At 40.2% G+C, this 18,482-nt stretch overlaps 1 protein-coding gene across 2 annotated transcripts in view; it reads left to right on the top strand.

Annotated features, from left to right (window-relative positions):
• FANCB (FA complementation group B) overlaps positions 1–18,482 on the top strand; it is a 133,540-nt gene that overhangs the window by 44,645 nt on the left and 70,413 nt on the right. The window contains exons 10-11 of one of the 2 annotated variants that reach the window (XR_013813185.1): positions 10,703–10,839; positions 16,125–16,254. Coding sequence is in view for 1 of the 2 variants with exons in the window: in XM_079764457.1 (XP_079620583.1) it covers positions 10,703–10,839; positions 16,125–16,176 (189 nt within the window). In the remaining variant the exon portion in view is untranslated. Of the gene's footprint in view, positions 1–10,702; positions 10,840–16,124; positions 16,268–18,482 lie in introns of those variants that run through there. The other variant, XM_079764457.1, reaches the window with a different exon arrangement.

Genomic DNA, 18,482 nt, shown 5'->3' with positions numbered 1-18,482 from the left:
TTTTATTTATTGGTAAAGATTTTAATATTTGTCTTTTTTTAATTTTTAAATGTTTCAGAAATCACCTTTTAAAGGATCCGGAGAGCTATAAAAAGGAGTAGATGGACTAAAATTCCAAAAAAGAAAAAATTGACTTGATAATGGTCAACCCTTTGTTTATCTGGGGGCAGGCTGTGGATCAGGCTTGGTTCAGGCCGAGGGCTTCTGCTTGGGGACAGAAGTCAGCCACCTTTTAGCAGTTGTATAGTGCTATAATGACAAATTGAAACATTAAAGGGTCTTAAATGTGTACAGTTTTCACCTTGGGCTATTTTCATGGTTCTGTGGCTGCACAAGAAAGTGGGGAGCTAGCACAAAAACGTCTAAAAGGCATACTGAAATCTCTTTCAATTGCACAGTGCTGCCAGGGAGGAGCTCTGCTTCAAACATGGCTGGTTTTCCCTTCAAGATATCTGCAAAGTTTTGAAGCTGAATGAAGTAGGAGGCTAAAGGGATAAGATAAAAACTTCTGAGGGTCAGAACAGTCTTTTGTTGGCATCTAGGGCCAAAGAGATCTGTGCTTCTGGAATCTAGGAATAGGAACACACCAGAGTAGACTGAGTCTTACTAACCTTGCAATAGATCTCTGTTCAAGTTCAGTTTCTGATTGGATTGAGTTAATCAGCTAGTCATCCTAATTGACTAATGAAGTAAAGAGACACTCTTTGCCATGGAACCTCTATGGTTTTCTATACACATTGTCTGGCACAATAAAATAATAGACAGCCCTGGCTGGTTTGGCTCAATGGACAGAGCATCAGCCTGTGGACTGAAGGGTCCTGGGTTTGATTCCGGACAGGGCACAAGCCTTGGTTGCAGGCTCGATCCCCAGTAGGGGGCCTATAGGAGGCAGTCGATTGATGATTCTCATCATTGATGTTTCCATCTCCCTCTCTTCCTCTCTGAAACCAATTAAAATATATTTAAAAATAAAATAATTTCTAGATATGCAAAGAGGCAAAACTCTATGACTGGCAATTAAGAGGAAAAATACATATGGATCCACAGATGTTGCTGATATTGAAGTTAGCAGATACGAACTCTAAAATATGTTCTATAATATATTCAAAATAGAGGAAAAGGACAAAGCATAAAAAGATGGAAAATTGAAAACAATTGGAATCTAAATAATCATATAGAAAGATTAGAACTGAAAAGTAATATCTGAAGTTAAAAACTCAGTTTATGAATTTAGCAGCAGAGGGACATAACAGAATGTAGGATTAGTGAATTGGGATATGGGTCAATTAAAAATACTCAAACTGAAGCAGAGAGAGAAAAGATGGAAAAAAAGATTTGAGTAAAAGAGATATGTAAGACATATTCAAATGGTTTAACATTTATGTAATTGGAATCCTGGAAGAAAAGAAGGAGCATGAGGCAAAAGCAATATTTGAAGAGGTAATAGTTGAGAATGTATCAAAAATGGTGAAAGATATCAACTCAGAAGTTCAAGAAGCTCAGAAAACTCTAAGAAAAATTAAAAAAGGAAACCACACTTACGCACATCATGGAAAAACAGCTGATAAAGCCAAAGCCAATTAGAAAATCTTAAAAGTGGTTAGAGAAGATACATTACCTTCAACAGAGCAATAGTGTGTAACTGATGGCTAAGTCTTAGCAGAAATAATTGAAACCAGAAAGCAATGGAATTCCATCTTTAAGCTGCTTCATGGTCCAAAACTCCAAGGTTGCAAGATTGATCGCTGGTCAAAGCACACATAAGAATCAACTGATGAATGCATAAATAAGTGGAACAACAAATTGATTTCTCTCTCTCAAAATAGTAAGTAAAAAAATAAAGGCGACGACATCTTCAGACAAAGATTAAGCAAATTCATTGCCCACAGGCCTACTCTGAAAGAAATATCAAAGGGATTTCTTCAGGCAGGAACAAAATGATACTATATGGAAACATGAAAATGCCGGAGAGAATGAAGAACAAGAAAAGATATAGTCAGTAAATATGCAGAAATAAGTATTTCTCAAAACAATAATTGTCATGTCTTAAGTTTAAATTACTTGTAGAATTTAATGCATGAAAATGGGGATTGGCATAACCAAGATGGTGGAGCAGGAGACCCAAGCCTCAGTCCCCCAAAGGAAAATAGCTCTGGGAGAGCTCAGGAGTCCATTTAAGGAGCTTCAGCAACACAGTGGACCGTAAAACCTGAGAATATCTGCATAAAAAAGGGTAGGAAGAATAGTTTAATTTTGCCTGCATCATCCCTGTGCCTGGTCAGCACTGCTCAGAACTCCCTGACCCAAGATCACCTTGCTGGGGAAAGGAAAACAGGGTGAGCAACGAGCTTCCCTAGCCTTTCAGGACACCGCACAGAAGACCCACTTTGGTTTCACCCCACCCAGAAACCGGCATAGCTGAGACATCTAGAGATGGCTAGGGATAAGGAAAAAGGCCAGGGACTACCAGTGTTAGCCATGCGGTGGGAGTGAATATTGTTTCCAGGGCCTGGTCTGCAGAGGACCCTAGCAGCCTTTGTCACTGAGGACCCCAATAGTCCTTGTAAATGCCGTGGACCCCTGCAGCTTTCATCACTGGGTACCTTATCACTGACCCCAGCAGACTGCTCTACAGAAGATCTAAGCAGCTTTTGCCACTGAGGAAACCAACTGCCAGCACAGCCTCTGCAGATCCTATCCAGCTCTTGCCACTGAGGGCCCCACAGGTTTTGCATTTGCAGACACCAGCTGCCTAATTCCCACTCCATACCCCTTTTCCTCTCCTTAGCCATCATGCTGCAGAACCCCAGGATCTGCACTGGCAACCAGACATGGCCTCAGTGGCTGTGTGGACGCATAATGCCAGCTTAGGTTTATGTGGCCAACCTGCCACTACCATGCACATAACTGTAGTTACCCCCTGTAGGTGCATGAGTTCAGGCCCAGCACCTGCTTGTATGCCTGGATACAGTCCAACTCCTGTCACATGACTCCATTGCCAAGCACATTCCCACAGCTAACCACTACAGCCATGTATCTGCATGGCCCTGGCACCTATATCTAGTGCCCACAACTGAGCATGTGCACACTGCCAAGCACCGTTAAAAAGACCCTAACATCCATTACAGCCACCATAGATACCCTGAAGCTCTCACCACAAAGGGTCATTCAGTTGTCAATGTGGAAAACAGCTTCCTGAGCCAATTAAACACCATGCCCCCACCCTCCAGACCTGATGCCCCTACTACACTGGGCACCCTACACCACTAGACTGAGGGCCACAGCATGCTTCAGCATGCCATGATGCACAGGGGAAGGTTTTTTTCTTACTAAACCCTGTCCATAAATCCTGAAGAGGTGACTGCTTGAAATGTGCTGACCCATAAACTAGGCTACACAGATCATGATGAGTCAGGGAAGCATGACACTGCCAAAGGAACACAATAAACTTCCAGTAACGGAACCCAAAGAAATGAAGATCCATAATTGCCTGACAAAGAATTCAAAATAATTGTTCTAAAGGAACACAGCGAACTACAAGAGAACACACAGATTAACATTTTAACAAAATCAGGAATACAGTACAAGAACAAAATGAGAAGTTCAACAAAGAAAACATTAAAAAGAACAATCAAATTTTTGAGCTGAGAAATACAAAAACTTGAATATGAAATGTAATAGAAAGCTTCAACAGCAGACTCCATGGAGCAGAATAAATATTCAGTGAACTAGAAGACAGGTGATTTGAAATTATGCAGTCAGAGGAGAAAAAAGGAAAAAAGAATGAAAAGGAATGAAGAAAGCCTGGGGAAAGATGCGCACATTCAGGTACATGAAGCTCAAAGGTTCCCAATTAGGTTCAACCCAATGAAGACTTCACTGTGATGCATTATAATAAAACTCACATATTAAAGACAAAGATAACATCTTCAATGCATTAAGGGAAAAGAGGCCCATCACATACAATGGAACACCCCCTCCCCTTATAAAGCTGATGGAGTTCATCCCTACTAGACCTACCTTAGTATAAGAAATGCCAAAGGGAATTCTTTAAGTAAAAAATGTAATAAGAGACAAATATATAAAGCAATTATTAACAGATCTAAAAGGAGAAATAGATGGTAATATAGTAATAGTAGAGGACTTTAATGTAAGAATCCCTTTCCACGTCCCGCGTGGTCCAGGGTTCCGGTTCAGAGTTCGAGTTCTGGAGAAGGGCCGCACACAAATGAAAGGAGACTTGAAGAAATTCAATTTGGCGATATGGGGGGCCAGGCGGTAGTCCAACTCTAGTGGGAGAACTACTACCTGCTCTGGCCCTGCCATCCCTTTTATTGAGGTTTTGGGGAAAACATCTTAGGCAAGATAAACAGAAACTTACATGTAGCCCTTAGGCAGGAAATAACAGAAACTTACATGGGACAAACAAAGGTGGAGGCTGCTTCAGCTAACAATGTCTCAACTAAAGGGTGAGTGGTTAGAGCAATTAAGGTTGTTGACCAGCCTTCCTGGCTTCCTGTCAACATCTCTCTTTTAGTGAAACTGATTTGTTTCCGGCACTTTAATATCTCACTTTCAACAATGAATAGATCATTCAGACAAAAAGCAGTAAGAGCTTTGAGCCTCCCCTAGCCAATTTGGCTCAGTGGATAAGAGCTTTGGCCTGTGGACCAAAGGGTCCTGGGTTTGATGCCAGTCAAGGGTTTGGGTGCAGGCTCCTACCTGATCAGGGTTCATGCAGTAGGCAACCAATCCATGTGTTTCTCTCACGTCGATCTTTCTCTCTGTCCCTCTCTCCCACTCTCTCTAAAAGATCAATGAAAAAAATATCCTTGGGTGAGGATTAACTGAAAAAAAAAAGCTTTGAGCCTGAACTATATTTCAAATGGACCTAACAGTTTTATACATAACAGGAGCAGAATAAACATTCTCAAGGGTTCATGAAATATTCTCCATATGTTAGCTGAAAAACAAGTCTTAACAAATTTAAGAAGACTGAAATAATATCAAGTATTTTTTACAACTACAATGGTATAAGACAAAAAATCAATAACAGGAGGAAATCTTGAAAATTCACAAATATTTGGAGCTTAACACACTCCTGAACAATCAATGGATCAAAGAAGAAATCAAAATGGCAATCAGAAAATAGCGAGACAAATGAAAATGGAAACACAACATACAAAAATTTATGGGATATAGCAAAAGTAGTGCTAAGAGGGAAGTTTATAGCAATAAATGCCTACATTAAGAAAAAACAAAGAGCCTGGCTGGCATGGCTTACGAATCAGGAGGTCATGGTTCGATTCCCGGTCAGGGCCTATGCCCAGGTTGTGGGCTCAATTTCCACTGTGGGGTGTGCAGGAGGCAGCCAATCAATGTTTCTCTCTCATCATTGATGTTTCTCTCTCTCCCTCTCCCTTCCTCTCTGAAATCAATCTATATGTATATAAATTGGATGCAAGTATGTAGTTGGGTGATATTCTTTGTTTGTGTTTTTGTGTGTGTGTGTGTGTGTGCACCATTTCTGGAAGTACTGCAATACCAGGTCGATGTGTGGAGTGGCTGGTTGGGTGATATTATTGAATGCAGCCAAAGAGTAAAAAAAAAAAGGTTTCAAAACAAAGTTTTTAAAAAAGAAGAAAAAATAAAGATGTCAAAAAACAATTTTACACCTTAAGGAACTCAAGTCAGCTTCAAAGGTTTGGCAGACAACTTTCAATAGGTCTGGTCTGAATATCTTGGGAAAGCTTTCTCATCAGGTCAACAGATAACATGTGGTGCTTTCTTCAGAGTGTCACATGAATCCAACAGTCTATTCCCTGAAGTTTGATGGCACAAAGATTGGTTAGTAGTCACAAAGATTGGATAGTAGTAAGTGATAGGAACCTTTCTAGCAAAGTTGAAGAGAGTCTTTTTGGAGGTGTCTTTTCCAATAAATGAAATCTCCAGGTTGCAAACTTGTCTCACTGGAACATACTGTGAAAATATTGCTCTACCAGACCATGGTTAATTTTGTAAGGTTATATTTTTCTAGGAATATGTCCATTTCCTCCAGGTTGTCCAGTTTGTTGGAATAGAGTTGTTCATAGTATTTTTTAACAATCCTCTGTATTTCAGTGGGGTCTGTTGTTATTTCACCTCTTTCATTTCTGATTTTGTTTATTTGGGTCCTCTCTCTTTGCTTCTTGGTGAGCCTGGCTAGAGGTTCATCAATCTTGTTTATCCTTTCCAAGAACCAGCTCTTGGTTTTGTTGATCTTTTGTATTGTTTCTTTGGTCTCTATGTCGTTTATCTCCACTCTGATCTTTATTATTTCCTTCCTTCTGCTTACACTGGGCTTTTCTTCTTGCTCTCTTTCTAACTCTTTGAGTTGTAGGGTTAGGTAATTTATTACCATTTTTTCTTGTTTTTTTGCAGTAGGCTTGTAAAGCTACGAACTTCCCTCTCAAGACTGCTTTCGCTGTGTCCCATAGATTTTGGATTGTTGTGTTTTCATTGTCATTTGTTGCCATGATGTTTTTTATTTCTTCCTTGATCTCTCTGGTAACCCAGTCATTGTTTAATAGCATGCTGTTTAGTCTCCATGTGTTTGATTTCTTTGGATTGTTTTTATTGTAGTTGATTTCCAGTTTTATGCCACTGTGATCTGAGAAGATGCTTGGTAGGATTTCTATCTTCTTGAATTTGAAGAGACTTTGCCTATGTCCCAACTTATGGTAATTCTCTTTCATTGTGTTGTCTTTATCTGGTTTTGGTATTAGGGTGATGCTGGCTTCATAGAAGGAGCTTGGAAGTGTTCCTTCCTCTTGATTTTTTTTTGAATAGTCTGAGGAGGATAGGTTTTAGTTCTTCCTTGAATGTTTGGTAAAACTCCCCTGTGAAGCTGTCTAGCCCTGGGCTTTTGTTTGCTGGAAGTTTTTTGATGACTGCTTCAATTTCTTCCATAGTTATTGGCCTACTGAGCTGTTTAGATTCTTCCTGATTGAGTTTTGGAAGGTTATATTTTTCTAGGAATACAGACCATGGTTAATTTTGATAGAAGCAATTTATCCTTTACAATAATGAAGTATATCTCCTCTTTTCAGCAGTGGATCTGTGGATCAAATGAGGCAGGAGTTCGCTAGAAGGACAATGGAAAACATCTGGCTTGTTTTAAGAAAGGAGTTGGTGTGATCTGGCTACCATTTGGAGAGTGGGTTAGAAGGAGCAATACAAAGCAGGCAGAGTTAGGAAGTTTTCACAGTAATCCAGGTGAAAGATGTGGCCAGGACAAGGTAGTGGCAAAGCCAGTGAATTTAAGTGAGAAATATTTTAGCACTCAAAATGACAGAACTTTGTGATGGGATTGCCTGTCAAGGCAGATATTGAATGGAGTGCCTGTGGTAGGTGGTGTCCTTGAAACTGATAATCATTGTCCTATAAAATCTATTGAACTCCTTTAGTTATATAAATATAAGTGGAGAGTGCACCCATTATCCAATATGGGAAAATACACTGAAAATCTATACCTGCTTCCCAAGATTCAAAGTTAGGGAGACCTGTAAACATAGGCTAGAGAGACATCTTCTGAAAACTAGTGGTGTAGATGGGCAATCAGAACTGGTAAATACAATGACTGAAAAAGGGGACTGCTGAACAGGGACCAAGACAAGGGTTTTGGAATTTATGGAGGAGAGTTCTCCTTATGGAGCAGGGTTTGGGCAAAGTCTGTGGCTGGTGCTGGAGGCTTCTCCAGGTTATTGTATTATATGATGTTGCAGCCTGAGATGGGTTCTTGACTAGACTTTCCAGATCATTCAACTGTACAGGACTTGTTGACAATAGGAGAATTGTGTGAGAATTCTGTCAGCAGTTCCCTAGTTGATTCTCTACTTGGTGGTTGTATGAAGAACCAAGACCATCCTTCCCATCCCGATGCCAGCCTTTGGATTGGGTAGTGCCTGGAGGTCATGGTAAATTATGGGGAGATGTGAGATAGAGGCATGCCATGGACATGCTGCTACCAGAAGGGGTAGAACCTTGAGTACATATAATTGTTCATGTTTGCATTGTCCTCGTGATGGGGAAACAGGTGATACTGGTTCTTATTGGGTGTTAGGAGTGAAAGAAAAGGATAAGTCAAGGATGTTTTTCAGGATTTTGTTTTTGGATCTGAGTCAACAATGACGCTATTCTCAGACTTGTGGAATTAGTTTCCTGGCCCTGTCTTCCACTTGGCTAGGCTTTTATGCCTCTATCCAGACACCACACAATAACTAACATTTGCATAGTACTTTACCATTTATCAGGATCTTTCACATATAATTATATGTGATGCTTTCCAAAGCCCTGAGAATTCCACTAGACAGTCCACCATTTCTCTTTTTTATGATAAGAAGATTGAAGCTGAGAGGTGAAGTGAGTTGCTCAAGGTAGTACAGCTATTAAGAATTCCAGTTCTAAATCCAGTTCTTATAATTCAGTCATTTGCTTGTTCATTTATATATCCATTCTTTATTTCTTACACAAATATTTATTGGGTACTTCCTAGATCAGATTTTTCCAAATGTGTAGAGGTATTGTAAGGGCACAGAGAACTCCATATGAACCAGCTCCATTTTCCTACAGGTGGGGTTTCAACTGGCACATGGATGATGTGTAGGAGATATCAGGTAGAGGGGAAAGAAAAACACTCCAGGAAACTGCTTTTTCTTTTCTTTTTTTCTTTTTTAAGATAGTGTGAGTCTTTTTCTCTTTTTAAATATATTTTTACTAGGGGCCCGGTGCACGAAATTCGTGCACTGGGGGTGGGGGATCCCTCAGCCCAACCTGCCCCCTCTCACATACTGGGAACCCTCAGGTGATGTCCTACTGATGGCTTAGGCCCGATCCCCATGGGAAGCGGGCCTAAGCCGAAGTCTGGCCTCCCTTTGTGGGAGGCAACTGGGCTGGTCAGGGAAGGCACCAGCCCCAACACCACCAAGGTGTTTTCATCAACACAACTCCAGTCCCTTCACCAAGAAAAAATGACAACTTTCTTTAGGCATTTTCAAGATGTGTCTTTCATAGGATATGCATTTCTTTCTTTCTTTCTTTCTTTCTTTTTTTTTATCCTCACCTAAGGATATGTTTCCATTGACTTTTAGAGAATGTGGAAGAGAAAGGGAAAGACAGAGAGAAACATCAAAGTGAGAGGAACACTTTGATTGGTTGCCTCCTGCATGAGCCCTGATCTGGGCCCCAGCCAGGGAGGAGCCTGCAACCTAGGTACATGCCCTTGATCAGAATCAACCCAGACCCTGCTGTCGGCAGGCCGAGGCTCTATCCACTGAGTCAAACCAGCTAGGGCAGGATATGACATTTCTTAACCTTCCAGCAGCAGACCTTCATTTTTTTCTCCAGAAGTGTGGTGTAAAAACCCTAGATCACCTTTTTGGATTCTTATTACCCACTAAGAATATTACCAGTGGCATACAGGAAGCTTAGCCAATGTGCAGTCAGAAAAGGTGTGTCCTCTATAGTTCACACCAATCATCGGCTGTGCCCTGCCCAGGCCTAAAGCCTCTGGCCAAAGCTTTAGGCCTGGGAAGGGGACCTCCAGCTCCCTGTGATCGCAGACACCGCCCATTGGGCAGGGGACCCCAGTTCCCTGCAATCCACCACAGGAGCAGAACCCCTCACAGGAGTGGACCCCCAGTTGCCTGTGATCCATCACAGGCTCCCTGCTGGTGCCCGGCCTTGGGCTTGGCTGCACCCCAGCATCCCTGCAACGGATCGCAGGAGCCGACCCCCAGTTGCCTGCAATCCATGGTTTCCTGGTGGGCGTGGCTGGTGGGCATGGCTTGTGGGTGTAGCGAAGGTACGGTCAATTTGGATATTACTCTATTATTAGGTAGGATGATTTCAGAGAGGATGGGAGAGGGAGAGAGAGATAGAAATATCAATGATAAAAGAGAATCATTGATTGGCTGCCTCCTGTACGCCCCACACTGGGGATTGAGCCCACAACCCGAGCATGCGCCCTTGACTGGAATGAATCCGGGACCCTTCAGTCCTCAGGCCAATGCTCTAACCATTGAGCAAAAACTTGCTAGGACAGAAAATGCTCTTTCTTAATGCATGTTCCATGGTTTTCTGATTTCAGAATCTTGAATGTTACTGAGAGAAGTGTAAAGTTAATGAGGTTGAGTTCTACCTTTTATTAAAAAATTGGGAAGAATAAAATACAGACTAAATGAGGGAGAGCATGGTTTTATGCAAATGGTTGTACTTCATGAATAATTTTTTTCCTTTAAAGGCCTTTTTTTTATGTCAACTATTCAATAAAAGGAATTATGTTTCTAAGATGGGTAATTTTCTCTCTTGTATTTCACAATTTGAGCCCAGAATACTAAACATTCCTTGAAATTAGGGTAAATAGAAGTTTCATAACTAACAAATGTAAAATAATTGTTCATCACGGTAGCATAAAAATCTGTCATTAGGACAGGTGAAAATATGGTGGTCCTTTTAATCTTTAATGGAAAATTTTGTGACATTGCTATGGAAAGAGAAGTTACAAAGTTAGATCTTTCTATCCTAATTCAATTTGGACACTGCTCCTTTTAAAAGTTACATGGTATAATATGTCATCCATTCATATTGAACTGAATGTCCTCTGAATTTTCTTGCTTCCTAATGTATATATTTATTTTATACCTCCACCCCTATCTCTTTGCAGCAGCTGATGGAAGGCAGACCAACACCAACTTCCTGCCCCAAAGCCCTGCTCTGCCTCCAGCACCATCACACTATAAATGGGAAGATTTCTCCATCATTCCAACTGTACCCAGCCCCATCTTTTCTTTTCCCTTTAAGGTATGAATCTCGTTACCTTGCTGTTTGTTAGTGAAAGTAAGATCTTCCTTGAAGAACATTTTTAGAAATGGCAAATGAAACTTCTAGGGAATATAATAAAATTTTGACCCATCTATCTCAAAGGCCATAACCCTGTGAGTAACACTGTGCATAACTCCTACTCCAAGCATGTCAAACTCGCGGCCCACGGGCCACATGCAGCCCACAATGAATATTTTTGCAGCCCAGCCAATATAACAGTATGTAAGAAACATTTTAATAAAAGTTTAGTGACTTAGTTTTTACAATATCCTGTTATACATAATTATTAATAACGAACTACAACGTTCGCTAATGACTGATTACTGTAATCGTGTTGCATTCATTTCCCTTATGCACCTTATGGGCAGGCACACCATTTCTCTCCACTAATACCAGCAGCGAATATTTTAGCAGCTGATGGCCACGTCATTAGTCTTGGACTGACTTGCTTGGTGTGCGCAACAGGAAATATTTCGCTTTCGGAGAACAAGAAAAATAGGTTTATTTGTGTTTTGCTTATTAATTTGTGCAGTTATTCAGTGTCTGGTAAGTTAATGTTCAAGAAAAAATATTAATTTTTATTAAAGTATTCTATTATTTTATGATAACGATGACTTGTGTATTTCAGCCCTTTGTATTCAGCATGTCTCTATCAAAATAAACCTACATTTCTATGAAAATGGAAGCTTTTGTTTTTTTGCAGCCCACATAAACTTAAACCTTGTTTATTTGACCCGTGTTAGCCTTTGAGTTTGACATGCTTGTCCTACTCTATTGTGGTTTAAGACAGAGACCTTGCTGCAGGCAGAGGCTTCTGAGGTTCAGTTCTGGCTGTGACCCTAGCATTGCACTCTTCCAGGACGGCCCATGTCTAGAATGGGAACTCCTAGGTCTTTGTTTCAATAAATGTTAGTTGAGTGAATGAGGTCATAGAGCAAACACCTAACCTGTATGATTCAGTCTCTTTCCACCTTGGAGGCATTACTTTGAAGGCTTCTTCTCTAGAAATGTATTGTTATTGGGATGGCCCATGTCTTGTCACTGTATATCTTCCAGGGTGATCTCACTCATTGAAATGGCTTGACCTATCATCTCGTTATTGGTAAATCCTAAGTTTAAATTTTATAGCCTCTCTCTCCATTCTTTTCTCCCCCCCTCCCTTCCTATCCACTTCTCTCTTCTATTCTTTTATTCCTTTATAATAATAGACCCTTTACATTCCCAAGAAGAATTCAAGGGCTACCTCAATAATCCTTGAACTCCTGAAAACGAGAGTGGAATTATAATTTTCCTTGTTAAATGCCTGTAGAAGAGAGTATAGAGCAGGGGTCCTCAAACTTTTTAAACAGGGGGCCAGTTCACTGTCCCTCAGACGGTTGGAGGGCCGGACTAAAGTTAAAAAAAAACTATGAACAAATTCCTATGCACACCGCACATATCTTATTTTGAAGTAAAAAAAAACACCAGCATGTGGCCCCTGGGCCGTAGTTTGAGGACACCTGGCATAGAGAATAAACAAATACAAAATATAGACTTAAAACACAAAACAAGCAAACAAAAACCAGGTCTCTATGTGTTCTTTAGTGAGACCTCTTCTTTGGTGTCCTATCTAATCTTCAGTTTTGTCAGTTCTTCCATCCAACAAACAGCCTCTTGAATCATTGACTCCCCCTCATTTCTCTTTCCCTCCTCCTTATTTTTTTCACATTTTATTTACTTCAATAAAATTGTCCATTGGTCTCCCTGATTTCCCCCCACTCTATTTTGTTGTACACTAGTCTTCTTAGAAATCTGTTCTTGTCTTGATATCTCATTCTTTCTTTTTCTTTTTTTTCCTTTCCTTCTTTCTGGTGGATAGCATAAGTGGCTCCACTTTGTGTATGAGCCCATATTCAGTCTCTTTCCAGGTACTTGAGTCTGCCATACAAGGGCTTTATGTCACCTGACAACCCTGCTTCCCACCTCTAAAACCCACCCCTAGACCTGTTAGCCTAATGCATAGCCACTAGCCACATGTGTGATTAAAACCTTGAAATTTGTCCTGAAGGCCTGAGGAATTGAATATTTCATTTATGTAATTTTAATGGATTGCACTTAAATTTAAAAACTGAAGGAATTTTGGTAATGTGGATGTGAATATTAACAGAAAATTATTTGGGACATTTGATTCATTACTGTAAGACATTTAAATCATATTTGGAACAACTTGGCTATGTGAATTCATCCTTTCGGTTGTAAGTTTTATAAATCTAAATTCAGACCAAATGCCAGTATTTCTGATGAAGTTAGCATCCAAATTAAGATATGCTGTGTGAAATGCACATTAGCTTTCAGAGACTTAGTATGAGTAAAATAATGTAAAATATCTCAATAATGATTGTGTATTGAGTACATATTGAAATAATAACATTTTGGATATACTGATTTACATAAAATGTATTTTAAAATGAATTTAATTGGTTGCTTCTGCTTTCTAATGGGGCTACTAGAAAATTTCAAATTACATATGTGGCACATATTATATTTCTATGAGACTACTATTTTAGAATAATTGGACCATTTTCCTATTCTCTCCTCCCTTCAACTTAGATTTTTTTCAAGGCAGGCTAAATTTTTAATATTTCCCATACCCCCCTCATCTTCATAAATAACTCATACTTGTCAGATAACCTGTTAACATGAATGGCTTAGAAAATGTGATCCAAGCTTCGCCCCACTCTAGTGTTTTCTAATGTTGTTCTCCCTCCTTTGACACATTTACCACCTAAACTACTATTTTTTGCGCAATACAAAGGCTCAGTAAGGATTAATAAAACTAGGGCTTTAGCTTCAATTCTGCCTCTCTGGGCACCTGGCCTTGGACAAGTGCACTTCACCTTTCGGGGACTGACTTTCTGCATCTAGAAAATAGATTAGGTAATCTCTAAGGTATATTGCAAATCACATATTTTATAAGCCTATGATGGAAAGATTTCTCAAATGTCTTACACACTACTCCAAATTTTTAAAAATAGAACATGCTGAATAGAAATTAGCATTTAAAAAATGTCAAAGTCATTATTAGGGATGTCAATTATACACTGACAGTGTAATGCAGCTACGGGGTTATTGTGATGTCTGTGGCTGCTTACTTTTCAGAGCATGTGGGTTTTATTTTTTAATTAATGTCTGCCTTTTAATTTCCTCTTTTGATGTCAGACTGCCCGCAGTCAATGATTGCTTACACTAGCCCTGTCTATACTAATAGCCTCTGTGTCTTCATCTCACCTAGTTTAGGACTTCTAACCTAAGATGATGGGGGGAAGCCCAGTAATGTTAAGCTTGTTTGTCTTATGTCTGAAATTGGTCATTTAGTCACTCAGCAGCCATTTATTGGGTTCCTGCACTTGTGTGCAAGGCACAAGAAGGTGCAGGGGGTGAAGAAGAAATAATTTATAAGCCATCCTAATAACCTTGGGAGATGTCACAATTTTAAAAGTATGTAAACTTTAGTGCAGGGCTTCTGCAGGCCTTTTTCTTCACTTCTCAGTTTCTAGTCCCTTTGCTGGTGGCTAAATTTCCCAGAAAAATCACCTATAGATAATAGAGGGCTTAATAATAATAATGGTTGCCTTGAACAGTTTGGCTCAGTGGATAGAGCGTCGGCCTGCAGACTCAAGGGTCCCAGGTTCGATTCCGGTCAAGGGCATGTACCTTGGCTGTGGGCATATCCCCAGTAGGGGGTGTGCAGGAGGCAGCTGATTGATGTTTCTCTCTCATCAATGTTTCTAACGCTCTCTCTCTCCCTTCCTCTCTGTAAAAAAAATCAATAAAAAATAATAATGGTTAATCAACACAGTGAGGAATTCTCACAGGAATATTCAAAGGGACAAGTGGAACAGAACAGAAAGTCTGGAAATAGACTCCATTTATATGTAGGACTTGGGCATATACAGAAGCAGTTTTTCAAAACAGAGAGAAAAGGATGGATTATTTAGGGTCTCATTTAATTCCTACAATAAGCTTGTGAGCCAGGTAACATTGTTCCCCATTCTAGAGATAAGGTAAAAGGAGAGTCAGAGATCTGCCCAAAGTACCAGTGGTAGATCTGGGGGGAGAAAATGTATTTTATTATCTTTGGTCTATTTCTGCCAGTGCTCAATAATGGGTCATTTCATGTGTAAAATGGCCTGAACCCTGCCTAGTGGTCAAAGGAAGCGAATAGAAATGTGGTTCTTAAACAGGAGTAATTTTACCCCCCAGTGTAAAATGTAGGGAAATGTTTTTGGTTTTGACAAATGGAGTGGGAAGGCTGCTTTTGTCATCTAGTGGATAGAGACCAGGGATATTTTTAAGTATCCTGCAGTACAGGACAGTCCCCCAAGAATGATCTGACACTAAATGTCAATATTGCCAAGATTGAGAAACCTTATCGTATATAATAAAAGCCTAATATGTTAAGTGTCTGGTCGACCAGTCGTCCATTCAACCAATCAAAGTGTAATATGCTAATGATATGCTAAGGCCACTCAACCGCTCACTATGATGTGCACTGACCACCAGGGGGCAGACAGTCAACCGGTCGACCATTCACTATGATGTGCATTGACCACCAGGGGGCAAACACTCCGACTAGTAGGTTAGCTTGCTGCTGGGGTCCGGCCCATTGGGACTGGGTAAGATGGACCGGACACACTCTGGAGCCCTCCTGTGGTTCCTCCCTGGCTGGCCAACCTCCTGTGTCCCTCCCCGGCCCTGATCGTGCACAGGTGGGGTCCCTTGGCCTGGCCTGTGCCCTCTCGCAATCCCTGGACCCCTCGGGGGATGTCGGAAAGCTGGTTTTGGCCTGATCCTGCAGGTCAGGCCAAGGGACCCCACTGGTGCACGAATTCATGCACTGGGCCTCTAGTAACAGAAAAAAGAAAGCTCTTAGTCCTTTACTAGTAATGTGGGTCGGATTAAAATAAATAATTTATTTGAAGTCCAATTTTTTTCTTCATCACACCATATTGAAGCAATGAACAAATGGGAGGAAGGTGGGAAAAAGCTACTGATGCTTGAAACCTCTTCATTTTATCTTTCTTATGGGAATACAGAGAAAATCTAAAGATATCTATAGTAGACATATCTATAGTAGACATAATAATATGTTTGCCATCAAGATTTCTGATCCTTTTTTGGGGGTGGCAAGGGCATATGCCCTCTTGAAGTTAAGGGCAGTCATGTGGCTGAAATGTGAGTTATGCATGAAAGCTAGTTCCTGATTTTTCATGCTTTCTTCCTAGGCCACAGCAACCATGGGAGTGTATGTTGGTATGGAGAAACCGTCAAACCTAAACAATGTGGACACTGTGCCTATTCATGGAGATCAGCAATTCTGCTTAGTCTCCCAGAGCTGCTAACGACATTATATGAGTAAGAAATAATCTTTTGTTATGCTACACCACTGAGAATTTTAGATTATTACTGTAGTGCTCTCTAAATTATCCTGTCTAATACACCCAAGTTAATTAGCAAGGACTTTGGAATTCCTGAACACCCACAATTTCTAGGGTGTTGCTTCTGCCTTGGGAATCAGGATATAGTAACATGTCACACACATATTCCTTTACACTGCTTTCTCAAATTCTGATTAGCACTGAGGTCCTAGAAAGATGTTCATCTCTATAAAACCCTGAAGTAAGCACCAAATGTTCTCACATATAATTGTTGGGACGGTGTGTGAAGGAATATGTTTTTAGGCTTTGGAAATATATTTCATGTCTGAAATTATTTCTGTTGGCATTAAAATATGTCCTGAATGGTGACATCCCAAGCTTGATGACTTTTACCTGCTTATTATATAAATTCTATTATGTAATATATGATATAAATTTTATTTAGTTTCCTGAATTTCTAAATTAGAAATTGTGAAAATTCTAGGACAGCGGTAAGCAACCTCTCCCTCTTCTCTTCCACACACTTTACTCTCTCTTTGTCCCTAATTTGAATCAATACCATGTCATTATTTCGGTGACCTGTTGGAAACAGTATACCTATTTTTTTTGTAAGTTAAGGATCCAGAGACTAAAGACCAATCTTTTAAAGTTGTCATTAGTTATCTTGTAACATTACTTTACACCTGCAATCCAATGTGATTTTTACCAACCCCTTTCTGTAAGTGTATCTATTTTAACTAGCATATTTATTGTTGCACTTATTTGCTTACTCCAAAGTATTTATTTACTTTATAGCAACCCTATAACTTCATTGAATGATTTCCAACTATAACCTAAGGGTCAGCTGCCTAGAAGTCCCTAGTTCTTTCTGTCTTATGGGAGTTGTGTCTCCTTTCCCTCTGATGTCAATTAAACTGCCCTGAGACACATTCCCTCAGGTAGTAGAAAATTTAAGTTGACAAAGGGACATATAAAAGCTACTAAAAAGTCAGGACTGGCCCTGACTGGTTTTACTCAGTGGATAGAGCATAGGTCTGTGGACTGAAGGGTTGCAGGTTTGGTTCTGCCCTAAGGCATGTACCTTGGTTTCAGGCTCAACACACAGCCCCTGTCAGGCAAATGTGGGAGGCAACCAATCAATGTGTCTCTCACATTGATGTTTCTCTCTCACTGTCTCTCCCCCTCCTTTCCGCTCTTTCTAAAAATAAATGAAAAAATATCCTCGGGTGAGGATTAACAAAAAAAATTTTTTAAAAAAAAGGTTAGAACTAGACTTCAGGTAGAATCAGGACTGGAGCTATAAGTTAGGGAAATAGAAGTCTCATCCATTTTGCCAAACTGCAGCCTTTGATTTCTTAGCTCTGTTAAGTGGGGTGGAACTGAAAAGCAGAATCTAGCATTTTAAGCCTACTCTACTTCTACAGGGTACCCTGTCAAAATTTGCAGAGGCAGGTAGCTCTTTCATAATCTATAAAGCGATTGAGGTGAGTAATGAACTTGGGAAAAAGGATGAAATCTAATCCATATCAGCAGAATTATATCTTTATCTCTGTATGCCATGGATGGAAAACAAGCATGATATTTGAAGCCATAAATGTGCTAAATTTTCACTTCTGATGCTTTATTTTTTTTCTTAATATAACTTTACTGATGTCTACATGATGCTCCTCTCCCTCCCCAAAAAACTTGGCAGGAATTTCTTCTTCCTAACATTCCTCCACCTCCAACCACTATCTCCCCCCCCCCCCCGACACAAGCACCCAAAGCATTATTAACAAGTAATTTAACTCAGAAAGGCATTTCAAAATGTAATTTCTTTTTTTTAATATATTTTATTGATTTTTTACAGAGAGGAAGGGAGAGGGATAGAGAGCTAGAAACATCGATGAGAGAGAAACATTGACCAGCTGCCTCCTGCACACCCCCCACCGGGGATGTGCCCGCAACCAATGTACATGCCCTTGACCGGAATCGAACCTGGGACCCTTCAGTCCGCAGACCGACGCTCTAACCACTGAGCCAAACCGGTTTCGGCATGTAATTTCTTTATTGGTAAAGAAACACATGTGATCATTTGTAAATATTGAATGGTGAAGGGAATTCCCACAGTCTTTCAGACAATAGATTAAACTGGAGTCTTATTCTGCAATAACATTTGCTGGCACCAAGTGTATTGCTGAAATCTAAGTAGCATCTCTGCTTTGC

This window comes from Cnephaeus nilssonii (assembly GCF_951640355.1).
Source record: "Cnephaeus nilssonii genome assembly, chromosome: X".
Lineage (NCBI taxonomy): Eukaryota > Metazoa > Chordata > Mammalia > Chiroptera > Vespertilionidae > Cnephaeus > Cnephaeus nilssonii.
Note: the sequence above shows the minus strand (reverse complement) of the source record. Positions and strands in the feature narration are given on the sequence as shown.